At 36.7% G+C, this 25673-nt stretch overlaps 1 protein-coding gene across 3 annotated transcripts in view; it reads left to right on the forward strand.

The window, feature by feature from the left end:
• The window catches only part of Dennd4a (DENN domain containing 4A), a 106070-nt gene that overhangs the window by 31101 nt on the left and 49296 nt on the right, over window positions 1-25673 (forward strand). For all 3 annotated transcript variants that reach the window (XM_059268106.1, XM_059268104.1, XM_059268103.1), the window contains 9 exons: window positions 3429-3678; window positions 9829-9898; window positions 11656-11825; window positions 12906-13147; window positions 16272-16338; window positions 17622-17680; window positions 20454-20598; window positions 20863-21038; window positions 24874-24974. In XM_059268106.1, coding sequence (XP_059124089.1) covers window positions 3429-3678; window positions 9829-9898; window positions 11656-11825; window positions 12906-13147; window positions 16272-16338; window positions 17622-17680; window positions 20454-20598; window positions 20863-21038; window positions 24874-24974 — 1280 coding nt within the window. The remainder of the gene's footprint in view (window positions 1-3428; window positions 3679-9828; window positions 9899-11655; window positions 11826-12905; window positions 13148-16271; window positions 16339-17621; window positions 17681-20453; window positions 20599-20862; window positions 21039-24873; window positions 24975-25673) is intronic.

Here is a 25673-nt window from a genome sequence, read left to right on the forward strand (position 1 = left end):
AGCTTTAGAACCAGACACATTTGCTTGGGTATAGGATTACAGGTACATGACTGTAATCCTAGCACTTGGCAGACTAGGGCAGGAAGATTGTTATGTTTGATGCCAGGCTTGGCTACATAGTGAGAACCTATTCTTCCCCTACTACCTGTTAATAAAAGGGGGTCAGGAATTAAAAAATAAAGCAATGCATACCTACAATTCTATATTCACTCTGTCTCCATCTCTCTGTCCTGAGAGTCCTAGTGCTCACCTTCCTGTTAGATACAAAGGAGAGAGTAAATTTATTTTCAGAGGGTACCAGAAAATTAATTATTACCCTTATCACAAATTTTAAATTGAAAAAATTTTCAGATAAGACTCGGTGTTGCCCAGGCTTGCTCAAACTCCTTCCTCAACCTCTTAAATTAGTGAAACTACGGGTACACATACATAATTATAGATGGATGCTTAACCATGTATCAAATAAGGATCTTGGGGTAAATTAGATCCCTACTATATTGGATTTGGAGGCTCTTTTCTACTTATAACAACCTCATTGAAATATAATTATGTACAGTGTGATCTTAGCCATTTGAAGCATATAATTCAGTATAGTCAGAGGTGTACAACTATCACCACAACATATTTTAGAATACATATTTCATCATGTCAGAAAGAAATCCTAGCTGGGCCGTGGTAGCGCACGCCTTTAATCCCAGCACTCGGGAGGCTGAGGCAGGTGGATCTCTGTGAGTTCTAGGCCAGCCTGGTCTCCAAAGCGAGTTCCAGGAAAGGCACAAAGCTACACAGTGAAACCCTGTCTTGAAAAAAAAAAAAAAAAAAACCAGAAAGAAATCCTGTCCTCATTAGTGTGTGCTGGCCAGTTTCCCTAACCTTCTCAGTCTCAGGCAGTCTGCATATAGATTTGCTTATTTGGGACTTTTCATGAAAATGGAATTATTCTGTATGTGTCTTGTGTGATTGGCCTCTTTAACTTAACATGTTTTAAGCGTCATCCATGTTGTAATATGTACTGGTACCTCATTCCTTTAAATGACCAAATAATATTTCAAGATATGGCTGCTCTATAGTTTATCTTGTCACCAGTTGATGGATATTTGGGCTGTTTATACTTTGAGGCTATTATTAATAATGCTTTTATGATTATTCATGTACAAGTTTTATGTAGATATGTTTTTGTTGTTTTTGTGTATATTATGAGTGGAATTTCTGGATCATATGATAATTCTGTATTTAACCTTTTGAGAAACTTCCAGAATATTTTCCAAAGAAGCTTTACAAGTATTGCACATTCCCACCAACAGGGTGTGGGGGTTTTGATTTTTTTCACAGACTGCATAAGATTTCGTATTTCTATTTGATTATATTTGTACTAGTGAGTATGAAATAGAATCTAATTGTGATTTTAATTTGCATTCTTGTGTTTGGTGATGATACTGAACATTTTTCCATGTGCTTATTGGCAAGTATCATTTGAGAAATGTCTGTTTAGCTCTTTTACTCATTTCTTAATTGGGTTATATTTTTATTGATAAGCTAAAGAGTTCATTCCAAATTCTTTTAATTACTATTATTATTTTTTATTTTATGAACATTGACTGTTACTTTGCCTGCATGTCTGTCTGTATGAAGGTGTCAGATCCTCTGGAACTGGAGTTACAGACAGTTGTAAGCTGCCATGTGGGTGCTGGGAATTGAACCCTGGTCCTCTGGAAGAACAGCCAATGTTCTTCCATCTCTCCAGCCCCTCATTCCAAATTCTTAATGCAATCCTTCATTAGGTGTATGATTTACAAATATTTCTCCATTTAAAATTTTATTTTATGTGTATACATGTTTTGTCAGCATGTATACCTGTGTACCACATGCATGCTTAGTGCCCAGGGAGGCCAGAGGAGGGCATCAGATCCCCTGAAATGAGTTACAGATGGGTGTGAGCCACCAAATGGGTACTGGGAATTGGACCCAGGTCCTCTGGAGGAGCAGCCAGTGCTCTTAACCACCGCGTCATCTCTCCAGCCTCCTCTCCATTCTTTATGATATCCATCTCATCATAGTATCTCTGAAGCCAGGGAATTTATTTATTTACTTATTTATTTACTTACTTATTTATTTATTTATTTATTTATTTATTTATTTATTTAATTTGTCTGTGCCTGTCTCTCTGTCCCCACCCCGTGTGTGTGTGTGTGTGTGTGTGTGTGTGTGTGTGTGTGTGTGTGTGTGTATTCTACCATGTAGGTTGCAAGATCTAACTCAGGTTGTCAAACTTTGTGACAAGTGTCTTTACCCACTGGCCTATGTTTTGATTTTATAACTAAGTAGTATAAGGCTCAGAGAGGTTAAATGCTGCCTAAGGTAATACAACTGGAAGTAGCATTTTAAATAATTAAGATGTTTTTAACTCCTTTGTGTTTGGAAATCCTTATTGAAAGTATTAGAGTAAAAGTATGCAAGAAGATACTGTCTTGTCATGCAACCTTCTGTAGATTTTAACTTTGACTAGAATACAGTTATATTTCCCATAGAGTGTGTTTGATTTTATAGAACATAGGTAAGTAAATATATTAATAAATAACTTAACTAATTGGAATGCTGAACATTAAGTGTCCTTGTATTTAATTATTGCCACTCTGCTGTATTTATTAGCACAAAGCATTATTTGAAGTTTTAATAGGGAAACAGTTATTCTTTAGTAAAAAGGACTGTGCAATTTAGTCTTTAAATAAGTTGTAGAATGTAGTAAAAAAAATACTTGACAGGAAGCCAGGAGGTAGTAACACACACCTTTAATCCCAGGACTTGGGAGGCAGAGGCAGGTGGATCTCTGAGTTTGAGGCCAGCTTGGTTTATAGAGCGAGTTCCAGGCCAGCCAGAACTACAAAGAGAAACTCTGTTTGAAAAACCAAAAACCAAAACCAAACAACAACAACAAAAAACTTAACTAGAAAGAGTCAAAGTGAAAAATGGGGGCAGAATATACCCAAGTCTTTTTTGCAGAAGATGTATAGATTGTGACAGAATCTCAGGTAGCCATGGCTTTGAACTTGTAATGTAGTCAAGGATGATATTGAATTTCTGATCCTCCTGCTTCCTCTTCCTGAGTACTGGAATTTTTTTTTTTTTTTGGTTTTTTTTTTTTTCGAGACAGGGTTTCTCTGTGTAGCTTTGCGCCTTTCCTGGATCTCTCTCTGTAGAGCAGGCTGGCCTCGAACTCACAGAGATCCGCCTGGCTCTGCCTCCCAAGTGCTGGGATTAAAGACGTGCGCCACCACCACCCGGCCGGAGTACTGGAATTTTTAGTGTATACTGGCACACATAGTTTATATAGTGCTGCGTTTTAGGGTGCATCCGTGATACTTGAGATTGTTATCTTTCAGGTTTGAGGGAACTTTGTGTACTTACTTCTTAAAAATTTTATGTTTTAGGGTATTATATGACTGGAAAGAAAGATTAAAACAGGGCTGTGAGATTATTCAGAATACTCCCTATGGACGACCTGCCAATATTAGTGGCAGTACCTCGTCACAAAGAATCTACATCACTTACCGAAGAGCCTCTGAAAACATGACTCAGAACACCCTGGCTGTCACAGACATATGCATTATTATACCCAGTAAAGGAGAAAGTCCACCACACACATACTGCAAAGTTGACAAGAATCTCAACAATAGTATGGTAAGTCATTTCCTTAGCTCTAATACAATTAGACACTCATCAGTGAAGAATAATTGTACTTTCACAGAAAACTGTGGAAGAAGCTGTGTCCTCCTCTGCTCCTCTTTCCCTCTCCCCTTCTTCCTTCTAACTTAAATAACTTTTCTGTGTTACTACAAAATCAGTAAATGGCTGCCTCCCTGTTCCCACCCTTGCATACTGGATCCCATGCATACACAGCTCTAAGGACATGGCTTTGGCAGTCTACCCTACTTTTTCGTTCACCATCAGTTTTCTTCTGTTAAACGCCTGCAAAACTTGTTGCAAGATGGCCATCTTTTTAAAAGTGTTTCATTCCATATTCTTCTCTCTTCCATTGTCCCAGTTCACCATTCTTTTCAGCGAAACTTTTCAACATCTATGTATTGGTTGAGGATAGAAGGGGTGGGGTAAAGCTGAGTATGTGGTTGGGGATGGAGAGGGTATAGCTGAGTGTAGTGCTTGCCTAGCACACGTAAGACCCTGTTTCCATCCCCTGTGCTGCATAAACTGGGTGTGGTGGAGCATGCCTCTAATTACAACACTCAGGAATTGAGGCAGGAGGATCAGAAATTCAAAGTCATCATTCGCCATATAGCAAGTGCAAAGCCACTCTGAGCTACTTGAGACCTTGTTACAACCCCATCCCATGCAAAAAAAGAGTTGAATATATATATATATATATATATATATATATATATATATATATATATATATATATATATATATTTTGGTTTTTCGAGACAGGGTTTCTCTGTGTAGCTTTGCGCCTTTCCTGGAACTCACTTGGTAGCCCAGGCTGGCCTCGAACTCACAGAGATCTGCCTGGCTCTGCCTCCCGAGTGCTGGGATTAAAGGCGTGCGCCACCACCGCCCGGCAAGTTGAATATATTTTACCTCGCCCTTCACTTTGGCTCTTTCCAGTGAAGTTTTAAACTGCTTCATCTCAAGATTCTTTTGTGACTGAATCCAGTGATCAATTCTTCATCTCAATTCTTTAGGTTTTGTTCTAGATGGTAATATTTTTCCATCTATAGTGGCACTGGCCTATGTACTTGATTCTTTTCTCTCTTACCTCACCAGTCATTCCCTTCCTCTCTCCCAGCTTCCTGTTCAGTGGAGTGCTCAGGGTTCAGTCCTCAGTGCATTCACCTTCACAACCAAAGCTTACTCCCTTGTTGATCGAATTGTTTTAATACAACATGTGGTGACTTGTAAATTTCTGTATCTGACCAGACCCTTTAATTTATTGTCTCTTGTTAGTTATTGTACCTAATAGAGCACCTCAAATTTAACATGACCTGCAGTGAAATCTTGATGTACCTTTTCAGAACTTCTTATTGCCATAGTCTTGCTTGTCTAATGAATGGAAACTTCACTTAAACTTACTTAGACTAACAAACTTTGGAGAAATGTGAACCTTTCTTTTTTTATTTATTGTGTTCTCCTATAAACTCTGTTGACGCTCATTTCAAAACATACCTTGAACTTGATCGCCTCCTAACCATTCAGTGTCATAAGCCTGATCCATGCCAGAATAATCTTTAAAAAGTTACATTTACTTACTTTTTTCCTTTGAGACAGGTCTCACTATGTAGACCAGGCTGAACTCATAGAGATCACCTGCCTCTGCCCCCCCAAATGCTGGGATTAAAGATGTGTGGTACCACATTTGGTCCCATTTAGGGGTGTGTGTGTGTGTGTGTGTGTGTGTGTGTGTATGTGTGTGTGTGTAATTTCTATTCAACACAAGCTTTTTTTTTAGCCACTTATCTGTGTTAGTTAAATATGACTTTCTACTGTCTTTCAATAACTACAAACTATTCCAGAAAGTATAAAGATAGGGTGATAAATACAAGTTACTTCTAGTTTTCCATATTAACAGTGATGCAGCTTTGATCAACTCTATGCCTTTTTCTATGAATGTTTGTTAAAATGACAGTGGGAGAACAAATAATTGAAAGTAGAACTGGGGACTGGAGAGATGGCTAAGGGTAAGAGCACTGGATACTCTTGCAGAGGACCCAGATTTGGTTCCCAGCACCCACTTGGTGGCTCTCAACCATCTGCAACTCCAGTTTCAAGGCAATCTGATGAGCTCTTCTGACCTCTGAGAGTGCCAGGTATGCACATGGTCCACATATATACAAGCAGGCAAGCACTCATACACATAAATAAATAAATAAAAATGTTTTAAAAACATTGATGAATTGGTGGGTCCGTGGGTATACTGTGTCTTTGGAAATATGTTGACAGATTAATTTGAAAACATGATGGTAACTGGGTGGTGGTGGTGCATGTCTTTAATCCCACCACTCGGGAGACAGAGGCAGGTGGATCTCTCAGTTTGAGGCCAGCCTGGTCTACAAAGCAAGTGACAGCCAGAGATACACAAAGAAACCCTGTCTCAAAAAAAAAAAAAAAAAAAAGAAACCCCAGTGATAATTTGTATTTCTTCTAGCCCTAGCCCTAGTGTATAAGACCCCTTCTTTAGTCCTGTGCCTTGCCAACATTGATTGTTGTCAGTTAATGTCTTTTGAATTAATGAAGTATAAATCACTGTGATTTTAACTTTTTTTGGTTATTGTGGAGATTGAACATCTTTTAATGCATACAACTTCCCCTGAACCTATGAAAACATATTCCAAGACTCCTAGTGACGCTCCTAGATTTTCAAAAAGATTTTCTCTTTAATGTGTGTGTGTGTGTGTGTGTGTGTGTGTGTGTGTGTATTTGAGTATGTACATATGAGTGCAGGTGTCCACAAAGGCCAGAAGCTGTGGACCTTTGGAGCTGGAGTTACAGGCTTGTGAGCTGCCTGATGTAATTGGTAGGAACAGAACTTAGGTCTCTGCAAGAGAAGTACACGTTCTTAACTGCTGAGCCTTAAGCTTTTAACTCTGACTCCTCCCCTAGATTCTTGAATAATCATAAATATACTATATTTTTCCGTGTGTGTGTGTGTGTGTGTGTGTGTGTGTGTGCATGTGTGTGTATGTGTGTTTATAATAAAATTTAACTTATGCATAAGGCATGGTAAGAGATTAGTAGCAGCAACTAGTAATGAAATATAACAGAGAAGTATAACAATAGCCAACATCACTATCTGATATGTTGGAGCCATTGTTAAGTACAGTGAGGACTTCTCAAACACAGGCACTGCTGTTGCTGTTGAGTGAGTAATGGGCAGATAGCACACGATGCAAGTATATTCTGGACAAAGGGATGATTCATGTCCTAGGCAGGATGGAACAGGATAGTGCAAGTTCCCATCACAAATGCCATTCAGGTTAAACATTCTAAACTGATAGGGGAGGTGCTGACGAGGCCCCATCTCTAGTTGAAGATCTATTGGCAGTTGATGGCTGCTGGGGGAATGAGAGTAACTTTTCTGCTTTTATTTAATATTTCTGGGTGTTTTAACTGCATGTACATCTGTGTGCCTGGTGTCCATGGAGGCCAGAAGATGCACCATTGAATCCCCTGGGACTGGAATGACAAATAGTTGTAAGCTGCCATATGGTTGTTGGGAATTGAACTTGGGTCCTTTAGTGGAGCAGCCAGTGCTCTTACTTGTTGAACCGTCTCTCCAGCCCCGAGAGTGAGTGTTCTAGGAAGGTGTGGCCACTGTTAGGTTGCCATGCTCCAGTGGATGCCCCCACACCCATGCACGTATAGGAGCACTAACTGGAGTTATTTAAAGAAGAACAAAAACAAGAGGGTATGAATTTGAGCGTTAAAGGAGACCCAGGGGACCTGGGGGAGGAAGGAAAAGGGAGTCAGTATGACCAAATGGCCACAGGGAACTGAACTGTGAAAATGAACGTGTGGATAAAGGGGGTCTAGGGAAAGTAGCAATCCTTTAAAAAATGTTTATTTATTTAATGTATATGAGTGACACGTCTTCAGGCACACCAGAAGAGAAAATCGGATCTCATTACAGAAGGTTGTGAGCTACCATGTAGTTGCTGGAGTTAACAGCCAGTGCTCTTAACTGCTGAGCCATTTCTCCAACCAAAAAACAGCAATTTTTAATGAAGATTGCTGCATTGGATGAATTTGCTATAATTTGTTTGTTCTATCTTCTACTATAAGACATTGAAATTCTGATTTTTAATATTAGAAGCAAGCTGTTCACATACTAACTTTTATGTAAAGTAAGTTGTATTTACTGTCTATGTTCTGTGTGGTAGTCTAAGTATTTCTTCACTCCTGCCAATGACCTTAATAGGTATTTTACCCCCATTTTACAAAGAAGGAAATTTGAGAATTAAAAATGCGGTTTTTTTTTCTCATACAAACACCTTCAATAAGTTGGTGAAGCAAGACTCAGACCCAGGCTATAAAATTGCAGAACTAAGAGCTAAGCATTGTACTATACTGCTCATGCCCTGTTGTGTGACACATGTTCACTCTCAAGATTTGTATCAAGAAAACTTTAACTAATTTATGTTCCTGTCACTTTATAACTTTGTTAAGAATTGAACTTTTTTTCTTTTCTTTTCTTTCTTTCTTTCTTTTTTTTGGGTACCTGTCCTAGATCTCACTCTGTAGACCAGGCTGGCCTCGAACTCAGAGATTCTCCTGGCTCTGCCTCTTGAATGCTGGGATTAAAGGCGTGCGCCACCACCGCCTGGCATGAGCCATTTCTTTAAGAAACTATTTGAAAAGTGATTGCTGACAATATATAACTTTATCCTAAAAGAAGTTCTCTGTAGGTTTATCACCCCTAATTAAATGACCATTTTTTACTGTAACTAATCATATATAGAAAATTTCCTTGCAGATTGTTATGATTTAGCAATATTATATAGCTGTTGAAGGGATTATAGTAGAAGAAAACTGTGGTAGCAAATAGAATTTTTGGAGGTGGGCGTGGTCCAGGGGTGAGACAAGATATTATTCTGTAGCTCAGCCTGGCCCGGACCTCACTGGGTATGCAGACTAGCCTCCAACTCATGGTGATTCTCTTGGCTCACTCACTCTCCCAAGTGCTGAGATTACAAGCACAAGCCACCACATTTGGTTCACAAAGAGTTTTTAAAGGCTATAGTAGCAGCAGCAGCAGCAGCAGCAGCAGCAGTAGTAATGGTGGTGGTGAGGGCAAAGAATGTTTTTGAAATCTTTCATGAATGTAGGATCTAGCATACAACATTTCAGATTTAATCTGGTATTTTTAGCAACATGATATAAGCTTACAGATACTTGGTATTTTCCCATTTGCAAGTTTTATTTTGTGGATGTGTTTATGTATTTGTTTTGGATTGAAAGTAATTGACATTGTCATTAGCACTGTTTCTAAGTCTTATTAACTAATCAAGGTGTTTAGCTAAACTTTGCCATCGTAACTAAAACCAGAATGCGTTTCTTTTTTCCTGCTGAGACAGTAGTCTCTCTATTGCCACAGAGCATGTATTCTCCTCTGCAGAGAATAAAGAGGCATTGTTAGCAGCATGGTCAGCATAGACACCAGCCAACCTGCTTGGGTTTGAATCCCAGATATGCAGAGTGGACAAATTCCTTCACTGTTTGTGCCTCAGTTTCCTCATTCATGGACTAGGGACAAAGTGATGCTTTTTTTCCTACATAGGCCGTTTTGAAGAATAAATGAATTAGTATTACAAAGAACTTGGGATAATGCCTACAATAATATCAAATGATGTATAAATGTCAGATATTATTAGTTACTCCTTTAATTACTGCTTAATCCTTTTTATATATTTAAAATATTTAGAGAAGAGCTTTAAAAATTGTCTAGTTGTTAAATTTGTCTTAAGTTTTCTTTTTAAAAAAAGATCATAGAAAGAAATGTTAAGTGGTTGTTTTCTTACTTTTCAACTAATGACCAAAGAATGGCCATTGATACTTCTGTCTAAATTTTAGTGACTTAGTTTTATTTTAAAGGGTCATTTTTTTCCCACTACAGTGAAGGAGGGGGATTGTCAGATCTTCTGAAAGGAAAGTATGCAATGATTCTGATAAAATGCTAACAGAGTAACAGGTTGGAAATAACTAGCAGGTGAATCTGTTAGTACATGGTAGCTAATCCATACGGGGCAGCTCAAGGAGATTTCATTTTCATCAAGTTACTGCCTTTTAAAATTGAATGCTACTTTTCCCCTCTCTTTTCAGTGGGGATCTGCAGTGTACTTATGCTATAAAAAATCAGTGGCAAAGACTAACACTATATCTTACAAAGCTGGTAAGTATAATTTTGGGAGAAACAATTTATGTAGAAACATATTGTGGGGTCTACAAGGTTAAAGACAAGACCTGCCTGTAAACAGGCTGTGTGCCATGTTAGAATGTGTTCGTAGCAGCACTTGAACTCCTGCCCCTGTCTCTTGAGTCTCAGTTTATTTTGAAGTGTTTTGGATGCTGCATGAAAGATCACTTTGAAAAGAAAGTGAGGTTGGTTTTTTTTTTTTGGTTTTTTGAGACAGGGTTTCTCTGTGTAGCTTTGCGCCTTTCCTGGAACTCACTTGGTAGTCCAGGCTGGCCTCGAACTCACAGAGATCCGCCTGGCTCTGCCTCCCGAGTGCTGGGATTAAAGGCATGCGCCACCACCGCCCAGCTGAGGTTGTTTTTTTTTAAGCCTTAAGTTTAAGTAACAACTTGAGTACATGCCAATTCTCTTTAATTTTCAAACCTGTGCAAAGTATGAAAAGGATGCTTCTTTAATATTTATATTAGTTTAGTCAAATTTAATGGTTATATTTCATGATAATGAATAGTATTAACACTAATTTGCAATCTTATGATGCATAGTTGAAGTTTTCAATTTTAAGAGACTTCAGAATGTCAGACATTTGATCTTACTTATAAGATAGCAGATTCACCCTTTTACAGTTAGAGTCCTTGCCTTTTTTCTCCCTTTGACTTTCCAAGGCCCACAGTTCACCAATATCTCTATTCTTACTTTAGAACTGTGCTGTTGCATCATGACCTGAGAGACTAGACCACAGTTAACTGTGGCCCCCAGGGGATCCCACTGGCTGGCTGCCATGTGATGAGAGGGAGAACCTTAGTTTATCTAGTTCATCTCGCCTTGCAGATGAAAAGAACCTGAGGCCCGCTGGTTGAGAATCAGAGACATTGGCAGTAGAGCCAGCTGTTCAGAGTCCCAGTTTATCTCTTTGTTTTTATGGTGTGACTGGTGATGGTTTCTACCTGACTTTAAGGACTTCATGGTTATGAAACCTGTTTTCTGTCCCTAACCCCGCAATATTCAGTATAAAGCTCTGTTTCTAGGGTATCTTCAGTGGAAGATACCTATTCCATTTTCATGAGTAGATTATCATGAAACTCTGGGTTATTTGAAACTCCTATCTACGTATAAGTGGGGATAATTTAGAATTATTCAGAAGCTGAGTTTGAGGCAACACCATTCTAATGGAGTTCTAAATCTGTGTCTGCTCTTTGAGTTGTCTTTCCTTTGTGTAAGAATTGACACTTAGACTCCTATAGGAGATTTTTTATATATATATATATATATATAATTACATATAATATAAATATATTTATATGCAAACACATATATTAATATATATTTTATATATAATATATAAAAAGGCCCCAGAGGAATAGTTAATAAGAGTGATAAAGTAGATATAGGCAAATAACCATATTAAAAATTTTAAATATATACTTTAAGGTAGTATGACATAAAGTGAATTTTTAGGGGTATGTGTATTTTTAAAGGCTTCTCTTTTTCTTGTTACTTCTAATCTAGCCTTTGTAGATGAAGTTTGATAAATGTTAAACAATTTAATAGTTAATAATCCTTGAAGATTAACATCTATATAAATCCTACTGACACATTCAGAATTATCTGATGAACATATATGCAATTTTTGGCCTTCTACATGTGTGAAATAAGAAAGCATTTTATTGTCATTTAACTTAGAAAACACCTACATTCAAGAGACAGTGACCTACTATTCCCCATTGCTGTCATAGGTCTAATTTGCAGATATCCTCAAGAAGATTATGAGTCATTTTCACTACCAGAATCTGTTCCCCTGTTTTGTTTACCAATGGGTGCAACTATTGAATGCTGGCCACCAAATAGCAAATACCCTCTTCCTGTCTTCTCTACATTTGTGTTGACTGGAGCCTCAGCTGAAAAGGTACAGTGGATTTAACTAGTGGTATTTGCTGATTTCTTGTGCATTTTCAAGTCATAAGCTTCACATCTTTAAGGAACAAATAGTAAAAACTGACGAAACCAAACCAGTAATACGTATTTCTTCTACTTGGTTGAATTTACTATATCCAGAGACAGGAAAGGAGAGTTTCCCCATCCTCCCAAGTGTTTGTTTTTGGTTTTGTTTTTAAATATTAGTGAAGACTTTTCTCATCATCACATGTTGATCCCTCATTGGTTCATTTTCTGTGATAGAAAAGCTCCTAAGTAATGCCAAAGACATGAAATATAACATGATTTGGAAAATACTTTTTTTGTTACTCTGGGGATCCAACCTTGCACTTGATTGGTGAGTGCTCGATTGCTGAACTATATTCCAGCCCTGGAATTATAGAATTGTAGTTGGAAGAGAGCTTGGAAATCATCTAGACCAGCATTTTATTTTGTGGGTAGGAATATTCAGTGAATTGTTCACAGTTCAAATTTGTCTCATTGCTTACGTAATACTTTCAAACATTTCTTATAGAAACATTGGGAGGTTTGCTTTGTTATTTTTGCTTTTGTTTCTTTTGTCACTGTTGTTGGTGTGAGACAGCATCTTTCTATGTAGACCAGGCTGCTCTTGAACTTGCTTAGATCCTCTGCCTCCTGAGTGCTGGGATTATAGGCATTAGTCACCATACCAAGGCTCAGTTGCTTTCACTCTTTATTTTAAAAATATAGTTTAATCAAAATAGCCATCTTCAATAATAAGTATACATGAAAATATTACTATATAGTTAGCATATGTACCAAGAAAGTAGTCATCAGGGATGGTGCCTCAGGCCTGTAAACCCAGCGCTCATGAAGCTGAAGCAGAAGATTGAAAGTTTGAGGCCAGCCTAGCAGACCCTGTCATTTTTTTTTTTCTTTTTTAAGAAGAGCAGGATTGATTTTACCACTGTGTTCCTAGTTCCTGGCACCTTACCTACCCATAGAAAGCATCCACTAAATAGTCAACTGATGATGTGCTTTGAATAAATGATACAAAGTATATTTATTAAATATATTTCTTGTTTTACAGGTCTATGGTGCTGCTATTCAGTTTTATGAACCATACTCTGAGGAGAATCTTACAGAAAAACAGAGGCTTCTTTTGGGTTTAACGTCTCTGGTGGACGGAAAGTCTGATAGTTCTAGAACAATTCACACTAACAAATGCATTTGTCTTCTTTCTCACTGGCCGTTTTTTGATGCATTCAGAAAGTTTCTGACTTTTCTGTATCGTTATTCCATCTCTGGACCTCATGCCCTTCCAATTGAAAAGTAAGTTAGAGGTCTCATGGTTTAAAATTTGACACTCCAAGGTGGCATGATGGCACCTTTCTGTGAGTTTGAGGCCAGCTTGATCAACATACTGAGTTCCAGGACACCCAGGGATATGTCGAGAGGCCTTGTTCAAAAAAATTTGTCAGCCCTTTCTGTGGTATGTTTATACTAGTAATTGCGTAAATTTCATATGGAAATTGTTATTTCTTGAGAGTTATTTGAGAAAAATGTTTGGTTATTTATATAAGACTTTATCATATTTTTACAGTCTTGTTATTTTAAGCAATTTTATTTCTGCCAGTGAATGTTTTAATTTATTTTAAAGTGAGTTATTTGGATAAATATATATAGTGTGTATATATATGTATATATATGTAGTGTATATATATAGTGTATATATGTATATATATGTAGTGTGTACATATACATATATATGTATATATATACACTACTCTTACGAAGTATATAGCTGCTAATTTAGTGGAATACTGGAACTAGGTTTTCTTGAAGTGCTCAAGATCAAACCCAGAGCCTTACACATGCCATGTAAGAGCTTTGTCATTGAGCCGCATCTCCAAGTGGAAAATATTAAAACTCTTCAACTATGTTTGTAATTTTTATGTATAATTTGAGGTATTATGAACCTTTAAAATAGACCTATGTTTAGATATCATGAATTTAAAAGAGAAATATGATAGACATTCTATTTTTCGTCCTGTAATTTTAATGATTCACTAAGAGCACTAAAATTTTACAGTGTTTCATTCAGTAAGACATGATGCACAGGAGCTGTAAATACATCACTGTAGATTGGCATGTCTTTGCCATGTGCAAAGGTCAGAGGACTTGTAGGAGTCTGTTCTCTTCCTTCCTTCTTGTGGGTCCTAGAGATTCAACTCAGTTTATCAGGCTTAGCAGCAAGCATCTTTACATGCTAGCCCAGAAAGGTGTTTTGTTTGTTTTTTGTTTTTTTAATAAAGTTTATTGTGGTGCTAGAGATCAAACCAGGACCTTACACATGCATGGCATGTGTTCTTCCTCCTAGCTACATTCCCAGTTCTCAGAAAAGTTTTGAGTGTTTGAAAGCTTTCAGGTCTATGGTGACAAATTCTTTTCATTTAAAAGTTTGGATTTAATTATTAACAGCAAGTATTCCTAGTTTTTTTCCTTGAAGTAATAGCACTTTGATTATTTTTATGTGGAAAATGTCTGTTGAATACCCAACACTGGATAAGCTTTACTAGCCCACCCTCTTCCAAGCAAAAATGGCATTCTGTGTGGGAAAAAAAATAACCAACTCACTCATAACTCAGTCCTCTAAGTGCTTTTGTAAAATTAAATGGCCACATGCTTTTGTATAGTAATGCTGTATGAGTACTTACCCCTTTATCATAGAATATTCTGAATGTATGTTCCAGAATCAAATATTTGCTATTTCAAGTGTATTAAGTCAGACATCCTTTTCCAATATTTATTTATTGTTTTTATTTTATATGTGTGAGTGTTTTGCTTACTTACATGTCCCTGTACTACATGTGTGCTGGGTGCCCTTGGAGGTCAGAATAGGGTACCATATCCCCAGGAACTAGAGTTATAGATGGTTATAAATCACCATGTGGGTGTTGGGAACTGAACCAGGTTTTCTACAAGAACAGCAAGAGCTCTTCACTACTGAGCCATCTCTCCAGCCCCAGTCAGAGATATTCTTAAATGAAGTCTCTTATAGTAAAGCAATAAAATACAGCATCTACTAGTTTACCCCTCCCTTGATTTCAGTAGGGTGCCAGCATTTCATTCACAATACTTTGCACTATCATTGCTATTGCCAAATGTGTGAGAAAGGAAAATGGAGTCTCACTGTTATCATAAAAGAGTTTAGACTTTGCGGATCCTCCCTGAATGGGTCTTAGACACCTTTAGGGTTCCATGAATCATACAAAAGTCCTGCTTTTCTGACTGCTTCATATAATCAAGCAGATGTGTGTCTTTTGGTACTTATTCCTCTAATCTTTTTTTTTATTCCAGATTTTAAGTAATGGTAGAGACTAGAAGCTTTACATCACTTTACGTTTTTTGTTATGTTTGGTAGTCTTTGTACAGTACATAGTTAAAACACATCTATAGAGTCTATTAATGACTCATCCAGTTCTCTGTCTGGTTGTAATGATCTCACTGCTAAAAATGATTTTGAAATAATGTTTAGAAGAAAAATAATTCAAGAAGAAGACAGCTTATTCCTAAAAGGAATAAAATATTTTTATATTTTGTCCTTTTTTTTTCTCCTATAGTGTTCAAAACCAAACTTATTGATTGTTGCATGACTTTATTCCTGGTGCTCAGGAGGCAGAGACAGGGGGATTACAAGTTCAAGGCCAGCCTGGCCTGTATAGCAAGATATTATCCTCCAAACCCAAGTGATGTAGTTGAGTGGGAGAATACTTGCTGGTATGTGCAAGGTTTTGGATTTGTTCTCTCACAACAAACAAACAAAAAACAAAACAAAACCATCTCATCGATCTAGTTTTTATCCATTACTAAATAGAAAGCTTGTTGAGATGGGGAAGTCTGTGTTTGTTGCCCAGGCTGCCTTGAACTCCTGGTCTCAAGTGATCCTCAGCCTTCCAAGTAGCTAGGACTACAGCTCTGCACCACTTCATCTTATCAAGCATTTAAACTCATTTATTTTTTTTAGCACCTTAAATAGTTATTTCACAAAACATGAGTGATTAATAAAAAATACATTACAATGTAATGATTAGCTTCTTTAGTAATGTTGATTACTACCTGCTTAGGGAAAAAAAAACATGGTTTTGAGGCAACTGCAAATACAAACATGGTTGAATATGATCAGCTATTAACATCAAGTTACTTGGGCTGGAGAGGCGGCTTAGCCATTAAAGGCCTGGCTCACAACCAAACGTGTAAGGTTATTGGATTTAGGCAGAGGCACCTCTAATGACACAAACAACTTTTTGTTGTTAATTTGTTTTCACAGCACTAGGGGGTTTGGAGTTTAAGTGCGCAGGGCCTTAATGAGCTTGAACTTGTGATGGCATGTTAACCTTTGCAGCAAATGATAATTCATTTTGGAATTAATTGAGTTTCTGTTTTTGTTTTTAAGGCATATTTCTCATTTTATGCATAAAGTTCCTTTTCCATCTCCTCAGAGGCCACGGATTTTAGTTCAGGTAAGGTTCTTTTCATATGAGGGCCATATGAGGGTTCTGCCAGCATGTAACAAGACTAACAACTGAATGTGGACAGTAGAATGAGCCCTGGGAAAACCAGATGTTCTTGCATGTTGGGATTCAGGCCCTGATATTTATTAACTCTATCCACGGAAGGGAACTTTTGGTGCACTCATACAATCCCAGCACTTGGGAGGTAGAGGCAGGAGGGCTGACAGTTTGATTTCAGTCTGGACTAGAGAGTCACTTCCAGGCCAGCCTTGTCTACATAGGGAGTCTGTCTCAGGAAAAAAAGAAAAGTATGCAAATTGTTTCTAAATATTGGAAAGTTTGTGCCCTTGATGACCATATAGTTGGTTAAATGTATTCGAATAGTTATCAGGACTAGTTGTATGTTTATATATTGCAGGAGGGAGGAAAAGCAGTGTCTTTAATGCAACAGGGAAATTTAAATGACTATAAATGTTTTCACAGTTGAATACATCTCTCCTTTTTTGTTTATATCTTGTTTGGGATCTTGATAATTTAAATTGCCTATTTATTTAATCATAATCTATGGAATGATTCATACAAAGGAAATACTTTCATGTGTTGTCACCATGCGTGTTACTGGTTACTGCAGCCCTGAAGGTATTATTAGTGTTAGAAATCATTAAAAATGTGCCAAAATTTGAAAATGCAGATAAAATTAATTACATTATTATATTGATACAGATAAAATTTCTAGAACATACTTTTTGATGACTTTGACAGTCAGTCTACACATCCATGTTATTACTTCATGATACTTAGTGCCAGAGTGCTGTATTGCACACTCCACCTAAATACATATGGAATTTTGTTTTGTAGCTGAAGCTGGCAAATGTTTCCTGTTATGGATCTTATCTCAATATTTAATCTTTGCGTGTTGTCTGTTCTGTTACAGGGGCTCAGCTTGCTATTACAGCACAAAATTAGCTAGCAAGTATGAGAAAAAATCACATGGCTATATTCCATTAGACTGCTTACAGGCCGTTAATTTACTGACCCTAAATGTATGGTATTGATTAAATAATTTAACCTTTAACACAAATTTGTTAAAATAGTATTGGAGAAAAGTTGAAGACATAAGAAATAGGATTCAGAATAAGAAGTTGTTGGAAGGGGCCAGAAGTCTTATGCTGGTCTTATGCTGGTGATCTGGGAATCTTCATGGGTAGCATCATTAATCGATGTCTATTGCCAGAGCATGATGTTTCAGAGTTCATCTTTATACTTCAAATGCTTTGTTTTAAATCTTCCAGTTATCACCACATGATAATTTGATTCTCAGTCAGCCTGTTTCTTCACCTCTTCCGCTAAGGCAAGTAAAGCTTCATTTCTCTTTGTTTCTCTAAATCTATGTGTACACAGTCCCACATCCCTGCAACAGAGTCCAGAAGAGAGTGTTGGTTTTCTTAGAAGTGAGTTACAGGCTGTTGTGAGCTTCCCAACATGGACGCTAGGAACTGAACTCAGGTCCTCAGGAAGAGCAACAGGCACTCTTAACCACTCAGCCATCTCTCCAGCCCTAATTATTTCTCTAAATATAGTGTGAATTTAACTAATGTATATGTATATTGTCTTTCCTAGCTAAAATATTGGTGGAAGTACTTTTCATGTAACTGTTTCTTAGCTGATTCTTTTTGCGTAATATTGGGTTTTTAGTTTGCAAAAGAAAGAAAAACTTTTACAACAGTGTTTGGTGTTTATGTGTATTCTTATTATTATCAATACTTATTGTTACATAATTGGGAATATATGTAAATTATGAAGGTAATTCATTTTTTAGCTTTAATTGCCCTCTAAAATATATCCAGTATATCTTTAATTGTCCTCTAAAATACAAATACGTTTTTTTTTGAGACAAGGTTTCTCTCTGTAGCCTTGACTGTCCTGGAATTCACTCTGTGACCAGGCTGGTCTCAAACTCAGAGATTTGCCTGTCCCTGCTTCCCAAGGGCTGGGATTAAAGGCATGTGCCGCCACCACCCAACCAAATACAATTTTAAATTTAATCCAAAATAAAAACTGCTTTTTAAACAGAACATATTTCATCATTCTAAAAGTTCAGAGATGTTATAAAATATGATTTCCCTACAGTATCATTTCTTGAAATTTAATTAGCTGTGTGATTTTTCTGCCAGAAATAGTTATGGTATAATTAAACTATTATATTGCACATACCTTAGGGAGACCAGCTGCCATCTTTGACACTAATTTTGTAAGAATTACAGATGATTTCATCATTAGCCCTTAGCCCAGAGTGATGAGTGTTTTCCAAGCTCTTACCTGAGCTGAAAATGAAATGAACACACTGATTACAAATGATTCAAATTGCCAAAAGGACTTCATTGAGATAACAGCTCTGGCCAGCTCAAATTTCCACATTACAAAATTCACCCAAGTATAAGTCAATGATTTTATTCACAGAATTCTGCAGTTATTAATGTAATAAAATTTAGAACACATTACTTATCCTATAAAACCAGCCCTATGGCCAGGAGGTGGTGGTGCATGCCTTTAGTCCCAGCACTTGGGAGGCAGAGCGAGGCGGATCTCTGTGAGTTCGAGGCCAGTCTGGTCTACAGAGCAAGATCCAGGACAGGCACCAAAACTGCTTAAAGAAACCCTGTCTCAAAAAAAATCAAACAACAACAACAAAAATCCCCAGCCCTATGTTCTTTGCTGTTAATCTTCATTCTATCTGTCCCTACACATATGTGCTCAAACACTTGCACTTGGGAATGCAGACACAAGTACACACATGTGCACATGCACAAACAGGCATACCCCACATGCACACACAGCATAGGCACCTCTTAATCTACTTTTCTGTTCTATAGATTTGTCTCTTGTACATTTAATATAAATAAAAGGATACTATATTTAGCCTTTTTATTTCTGACTTCCTCCACTGAACATGTTTCTAGGATCATTCATGTTATAGCATATTTTGCTACTTCATTCCTTTTATTCCATCTAATATTTCATTAAATGAATATACTGTATTTTATTTATATATCTATTAGGTCGCTTCTATATTTTGGCTACTGTGAATAACTTTGCTTTGAATATACACAAGTTTTTTTGCAGCTATGTTTTAATTTTTTTTCAGAAAAAAACCTTATTATTAGTTTTGCTTCATCATAAAAAATTAACCCAGTGAAACCAGTTCTGTAGCACTATATAGGGAAAATGTTCGTTGGTTACTGTATTACTTAGTCCACTATTTTCTTCCTATATAAAACATCTAGGTTTATTGTTTTATTAATTTGCTTTGTAGATGTATCTCACCATTTTGTAGATCTTGATTTCCTAGTGCTATTATCATTATAATAATGAGGAGTTTCTGTTCATAAACCAGATTTTAATATTTGTATTTACTTGGAGAAGACAGTCCTGCAAAGGCATGATCCTGATAATCACAGTGAAAGAATCAAAATAAAAACCTACCATTAAAGTCATGCATGGTGATGCACACCTTTAAAAAAATCCCAGGACTTGGCAGGGTGAGGTAGACACCCTTGAATGTCTATGAGTTCAAGACCAGCCTGGTCTACGTAGTGAGCTCCAGCACAGCCAAGGCTATATAGTGAGGCCCTTATTCAAAAGAAACAAGCAAAAAATCCTTCCATTAAAGGATTGTCTTCTAACCAAGCATTCTTTTAACTAATTTTATTCTTTTGAGGGGATGTTATGCATGTGGCAGATCTTTTTATGTAAAATGAAGCAGATTTGTAGGTGTATTAGTGAATACCTGTGATCCTAGCACTTAGGAGGCCAAGACAAAAAAATCTCTAATTGGAAACCAGCCTGGACTACATAGTCAGACCCTATCCCAACAACAACAGCAAAAGAAAAAAGGAAACAAATACGACAAGCAGAAGACTTTGAAAACTCATACAATTACATTTTTTCATATTGTTTGTGATATTGTGTTTTTCCTGCCCATGAACAGTAATTACATTTAAAGTTAAATATACACAGCCCTGCTATTCTAGATAATTAGGAGTTTAAATAGTTTTTGTTGTTGTTGTATTTGGGTTTAGTTTTTTGTTTTTGTTTTTATTGTGTATTTTTGCTTGGATTGACAGTGGTGGAAAGTTTTCAACACTACTTCAGAATCTTGGCCCTGAAAATGCTGTGACACTACTGGTGTTTGCTGTAACAGAACATAAAATCCTCATCCATTCCCTCAGGCCTTCTGTGCTTACTAGTGTGACAGAAGCATTAGTGTCTGTAAGTATCTGTTCAGTTGAAACTTAATTTATTCATGTAATTTAGAATCATTTTAGGCTTAACTACATTTTCAGAAAGTAATGGATTTTTACATTGTTGCAGCAGTTTTAATTTCCTGATTTTTAATTTTAGTTACAATTATTTAATTCATTATCAAACATTAAACTTTAGGTAATAATCTAAAAGATAATTTTGTGTATGTGCTGATAAGTTATGCTTCAATGTCAAAACGCTTAATATTCTCCCATCCTCTGTTTATCCAAGATGATTTTCCCTTTCCACTGGCCATGCCCATATGTTCCTCTCTGCCCACTGGCTCTAGCAGATGTCCTCAGTGCACCATGTCCGTTCATAGTCGGGATTGACTCCAGATACTTTGATCTTTATGACCCTCCACCAGATGTCAGTTGTGTTGACCTAGATACCAACACCATTTCTCAGTAAGTATACTTTAAATTTTACACCTGAGGCTTTATAACTCCATCATCTCTATATGTGAATTTGTACTTTATAATTGCTGAGTAGTGTTCTTTTTAGATATATTATTTTTTGTATTTAGAGTTATTACCATCTTCTTGTCAGCTCTTGCTATGCTTCAGGAGAGTATATTTAGGATTTACAGATGATTTGATTGGAAAGAAAATATACTTTTAATACTCAGGCTTTAAATATTTAAGAAACATAATCTTATGCTTACTTAAAAACTTAGCGCACACACACAAAAAAACTTAACACAAGAGGAATTATGGCAGAAATAGAAGAAGTTGGGAGCTGGAGCAATGGCTCAGTGGTTAAGAGCACTTGCTACTCTGCAGAGGACATGGATTCGGTTCCCAGCACCTACATGGCTGCTAACAACTGTCTATAACTCCAGGTCCAGGAGATCTGCTGCCCTCTCTGGCCTCTGTGGGCACCGCACAGAACATTGCACACTTACATACATATAAAATAAAAATAAATCTTTTCAGACGATGATTGAGAAGCTAATCAAAATGGTGCCAGGGACCACACAATTTTTTAGACGTTTCTTTCTTTGCCACATGAGTATGGGAAAATCACAATTGAATTAAAACACTGTTCCTGTATTGATACTTCAATATTATTTCTAGTCTAACACTTTCAGAATAGTAGTACATCATAGCAAAATTAGTATATTGGAAATTTAAAATAATCTATAAATTTATACATAATTTTGCCTCTTTGCATTCTAAGAAAGTAGCTTTAAAAATGTTTCATAATTTCTTTGTATCCACATTTTCAGATTAGTTTTCCATCAGCCAGGAAGGAAGGAAGAAATGGACGCAACAAGATGGCGTCTACGGGTCTGGTTGAAGTTACCATTATTTAGTCCGTTGGTGAATCACAATAGCTGGTTTAGTTTTGTACTTAATAAGGAGATATGAAATAGGCTTCCTCTGTTCACTTACTGGTGTTGGGGAATGAAACCAGAGCTCATGCAGGCTGAGCATGTGCTGTCACTATGGCACACTCCTAGTCTTTCGATGTTTAGTAATAGAATTGTACTGTAAAGCCTTTCAGTTTAATTCCAGAATTTTAGATTGACTCTCCATCTTTGCTGTGTATCAAAACCTCAGTTGCTTAAACCATTAGAAAAGTTGGGGGAAAAATTGTTTGGAAGTATATGCACAAACAGCTTTTATTCATAAAAATATAAACCAATAAAATATGGGACATATTTTATACATGAAAGCCTTTTTAATATGGGATTACTAAAAGCAAAGTTTTTTTATGAGCAACACTGTGTTCTTTAGCAGAAATGTTTCATTCTTTGAATCAGTAAACTCATACTTTACTTTTTCACTTGTTAAATGTTAGATGAGATGATAATTTATAAACCTGATAAGTAAGTTTACACTGTGTTTATTATGATATGCAAATTTTACCTCTTGTAATTTGCTGAATTAATTAATTAATTAATCTTTTCTTGCACATACTTTTAATCCCTGCACTTGGGAGGCAAAGGCAGGCAGATCTCTGTGAGTTCAAGGCCAGCCTGGTCTACATAGAGAGTTCCAGGCCAGCCAGGGCTAAAATTAGTGAGATCCTGTCTCAACTACAACAATAATAGTCTTACTTGCTATTTTCTTTCTACTTTGATTATTAATTAATCGAAGAGTCAAAATGATATGAGTTGTTTGCACTCAGTTCTTTCTTCAATAGTACCTCCCTTCTGAGCTGGGAAGACCCTGCAAGTGAACTAAAGCCCTCTGCTTTCCTTCATCCAGAGTTCTGAAATTCCAACCTGAAATGTGAAAGAAAAGCAAATTCCAAGAATAGGATTTTTAGTTCCCTTTTACTATTCCAGGTATATACAATACAGATTAAGTTCTGAGTATCAAGAAATTCCCGAAGAAGGGGTAATAACTTAATATTTCTAATGTAATTTTGCAAAAAGTTTCATGTATAGACCAAGTGACTGTCTGTGTACTTTAGTCTGTGTACTCTGTGAGGAATCCCACAATTCCTCTGACAGATAAGGAAGCACAAGTTTAGTTTTTAAGCAGCTAAATGGATATATCACTTACGCTGTCAGCACTTTGTTTTTAAACTGTTGATTTTACACTGTGACACTAAGACTTCTGCCACCAGTAATGAGGTGATGTTTGTGTAATAGTAATCTTGTTAATGGGAGACACCATGAGTAAAAATGCAGAAGGCTATCAGATAAAAACACAGAGAAAAGCTAGGTAAAACTACCCTGGTTGGCCACATTTCCCAGAAACAATATCCAGGGCAAGAGGAGGAAATTAGGAGAGTAAATGACAATTAGATATTTTTCTACCCATCTATGCCAAAAACATTATCTTGAATGCCTTCTTCTATAGATTGGTAACAAAAAGGCAAACAAATAAATGTACTCCTTTCTCTGAGTTCCTCAAACTCCAGTCTAAAACAGGTGCGCATGCAGTGAATGATTCCGCAGAGGGATGCTATTTGGCAATATTTTATCAAGGTAGTGATATAAAAAGTTTCTATGCCAGGCGGTGGTGGTACATGCCTTTAATCCCAGCACTCAGGAGGCTGATCTCTGTGAGTTCAAGGCCAGCCTGGTCTACAGAGCGAGATCCAGGACAGACACCAAAACTACACAGAGAAACCCTGTCTCGAAAAACCAAAAAAAAAAAAAAAATTTCTACATTGTAGTCTTCCTGTACCCTGCTCTTAGTCACATTATAAATGTAAAGACTGTTCTTTTACAGCAGAGCATCTGCAATATTACTCTACTGTGCCTTTATTTTTATTCTTGTTTGTGGAAAAGAAGATAATCCACAGTTATTAATTTTTATAAGTTTAAGTTTTCTTGTCTATTCTTTTTGCTTATTTTTCAAAATGGTATTTGTTCTATGAGAAGTTTAGGGGACATTTAAAAACTAAAACACCAGCTTGGGAAAGTCTACTACCTTCTTGTACTGAATTGTTCCTTGGTACATAGAACTTTATGGGTTTGCTTTTCTTCTCTTTTTCTCTTATTTTTCAATTTTCAAAGTGAGTATTCATTACTTTTTAAATGAAAAAAAAAAGATTGAATAAATAAGAGCTAGACTAAACAAAGCTATAGTTAAGTTCAAAAGCTTTGTTTCCTTATATCTCCTGGCCCATAGCAAGATACCACCTGTGTTGTAATGGTTATAATAAAGGAGATTGTAGACTCCTCCTACAGACAGAGATATTAGTTTATAGCAGATAACCTCTTTTAAAGTTATAAAATGTTTTGTAATGTTTTACTTTGTTCAAGAACTTTAATATTTTAGAATTTCTTTTCTGAAAAACAAATCATTTTTACTTATACTAAGCATATAACAAAGTATTTTAATAAGGTCTGTAGATCATAGGTTCATTGAAAGTTTTCAGTAATACTTTTTCTTCTATTAGGAAAAACTGTTAACAGTTAGATTTTCCTGCTGTTTGGGTGTCTAAGCCCTCACACATGAAAGAGAAGAGTCTGAATCACCTCCTAATGCCTCTGTGATGAGCATAGTCCTCAGGAAATGTAATAGATGCTGTTCAGATATAACTGTAAATTCTGAAATACATTAAGTGGAGCATTCCACCTTCATGCAAATTAATTTTATATAGTCACTAACTATCCTAATTTGCCTCTGTCAGATTTCTTCATTAGCCTGACTATTCTGAATGTGTTCCTTTTTTTTTTTTGTTCAATGACTGTTTTCCCTTCATGTATAAATATGGCAGGAATATACCCCCTCCAAAGGTCCATGTAACAAATATATTGGTGTTGTCATTTAATCTCAGAACTGGAGACAGAAAGAATGTAGCCTGGAAGATTCTTCCAAAGAAGCCATGTAAAAATCTGATGACTACACTGAATAATTTGCACCAGCAGTTGGCAAAATGTAAGTGGATAATCTCATTAAGGAATGTGACTTCAGCTGAGAAAATGACTGACTACTTCTGAATTGTTTTCCTTTTTTTAGCTAAGGAAATATAGGAAATAAGGAAAATAGGAAATGTTTGCATGTCATTCTTGCTCAGGGCCCATCTGCTCTGAATAAATTTCAGTTTTTATAACTATGCTGTTAAAGTAAGTATAATATACTCATTTTATTTTAAAGAAACTTGTAGCTGGATATTAGGACTTACACATGTAATCACATAATCACAGCACTTGGGAAACTGAGGTAGGATAATCACCAAAAATTCAAAGCCAGCCTAAGCTACGTAATAAGTTTCAGGCCAGCCAAGCTACTGGTTAAGACCCTATCTTAAAAACAAAACAAACAAACAAAAAAACAAAAACAAAAAAACTATTTTAGTCTGATGTATTGAACATGTTGACAGAGGCCTGCAACCCCAGCAGCACTCTGGAGGCAGAGGAGCAAGGTTGCTGCAAGGTCAAGGCCATCTTTGTACACGAGTTCCAGGCCAGTCAGGACTACACAGCAAGACCCTGTCTCTAAAAAGTTAAAGAGCCAGACGGCTATGGCACATGCCTGTAATCCCAGCACTCAGGAGGCAGAGGCAGGCGGATCTCTGTGAGTTCGAGGCCAGCCTGGTCTATAGAGCGAGATCCAGGACAGGTACCAAACTGACAC

Source organism: Peromyscus eremicus, chromosome 7, assembly GCF_949786415.1.
Source record: "Peromyscus eremicus chromosome 7, PerEre_H2_v1, whole genome shotgun sequence".
NCBI classification, from domain to species: domain Eukaryota; kingdom Metazoa; phylum Chordata; class Mammalia; order Rodentia; family Cricetidae; genus Peromyscus; species Peromyscus eremicus.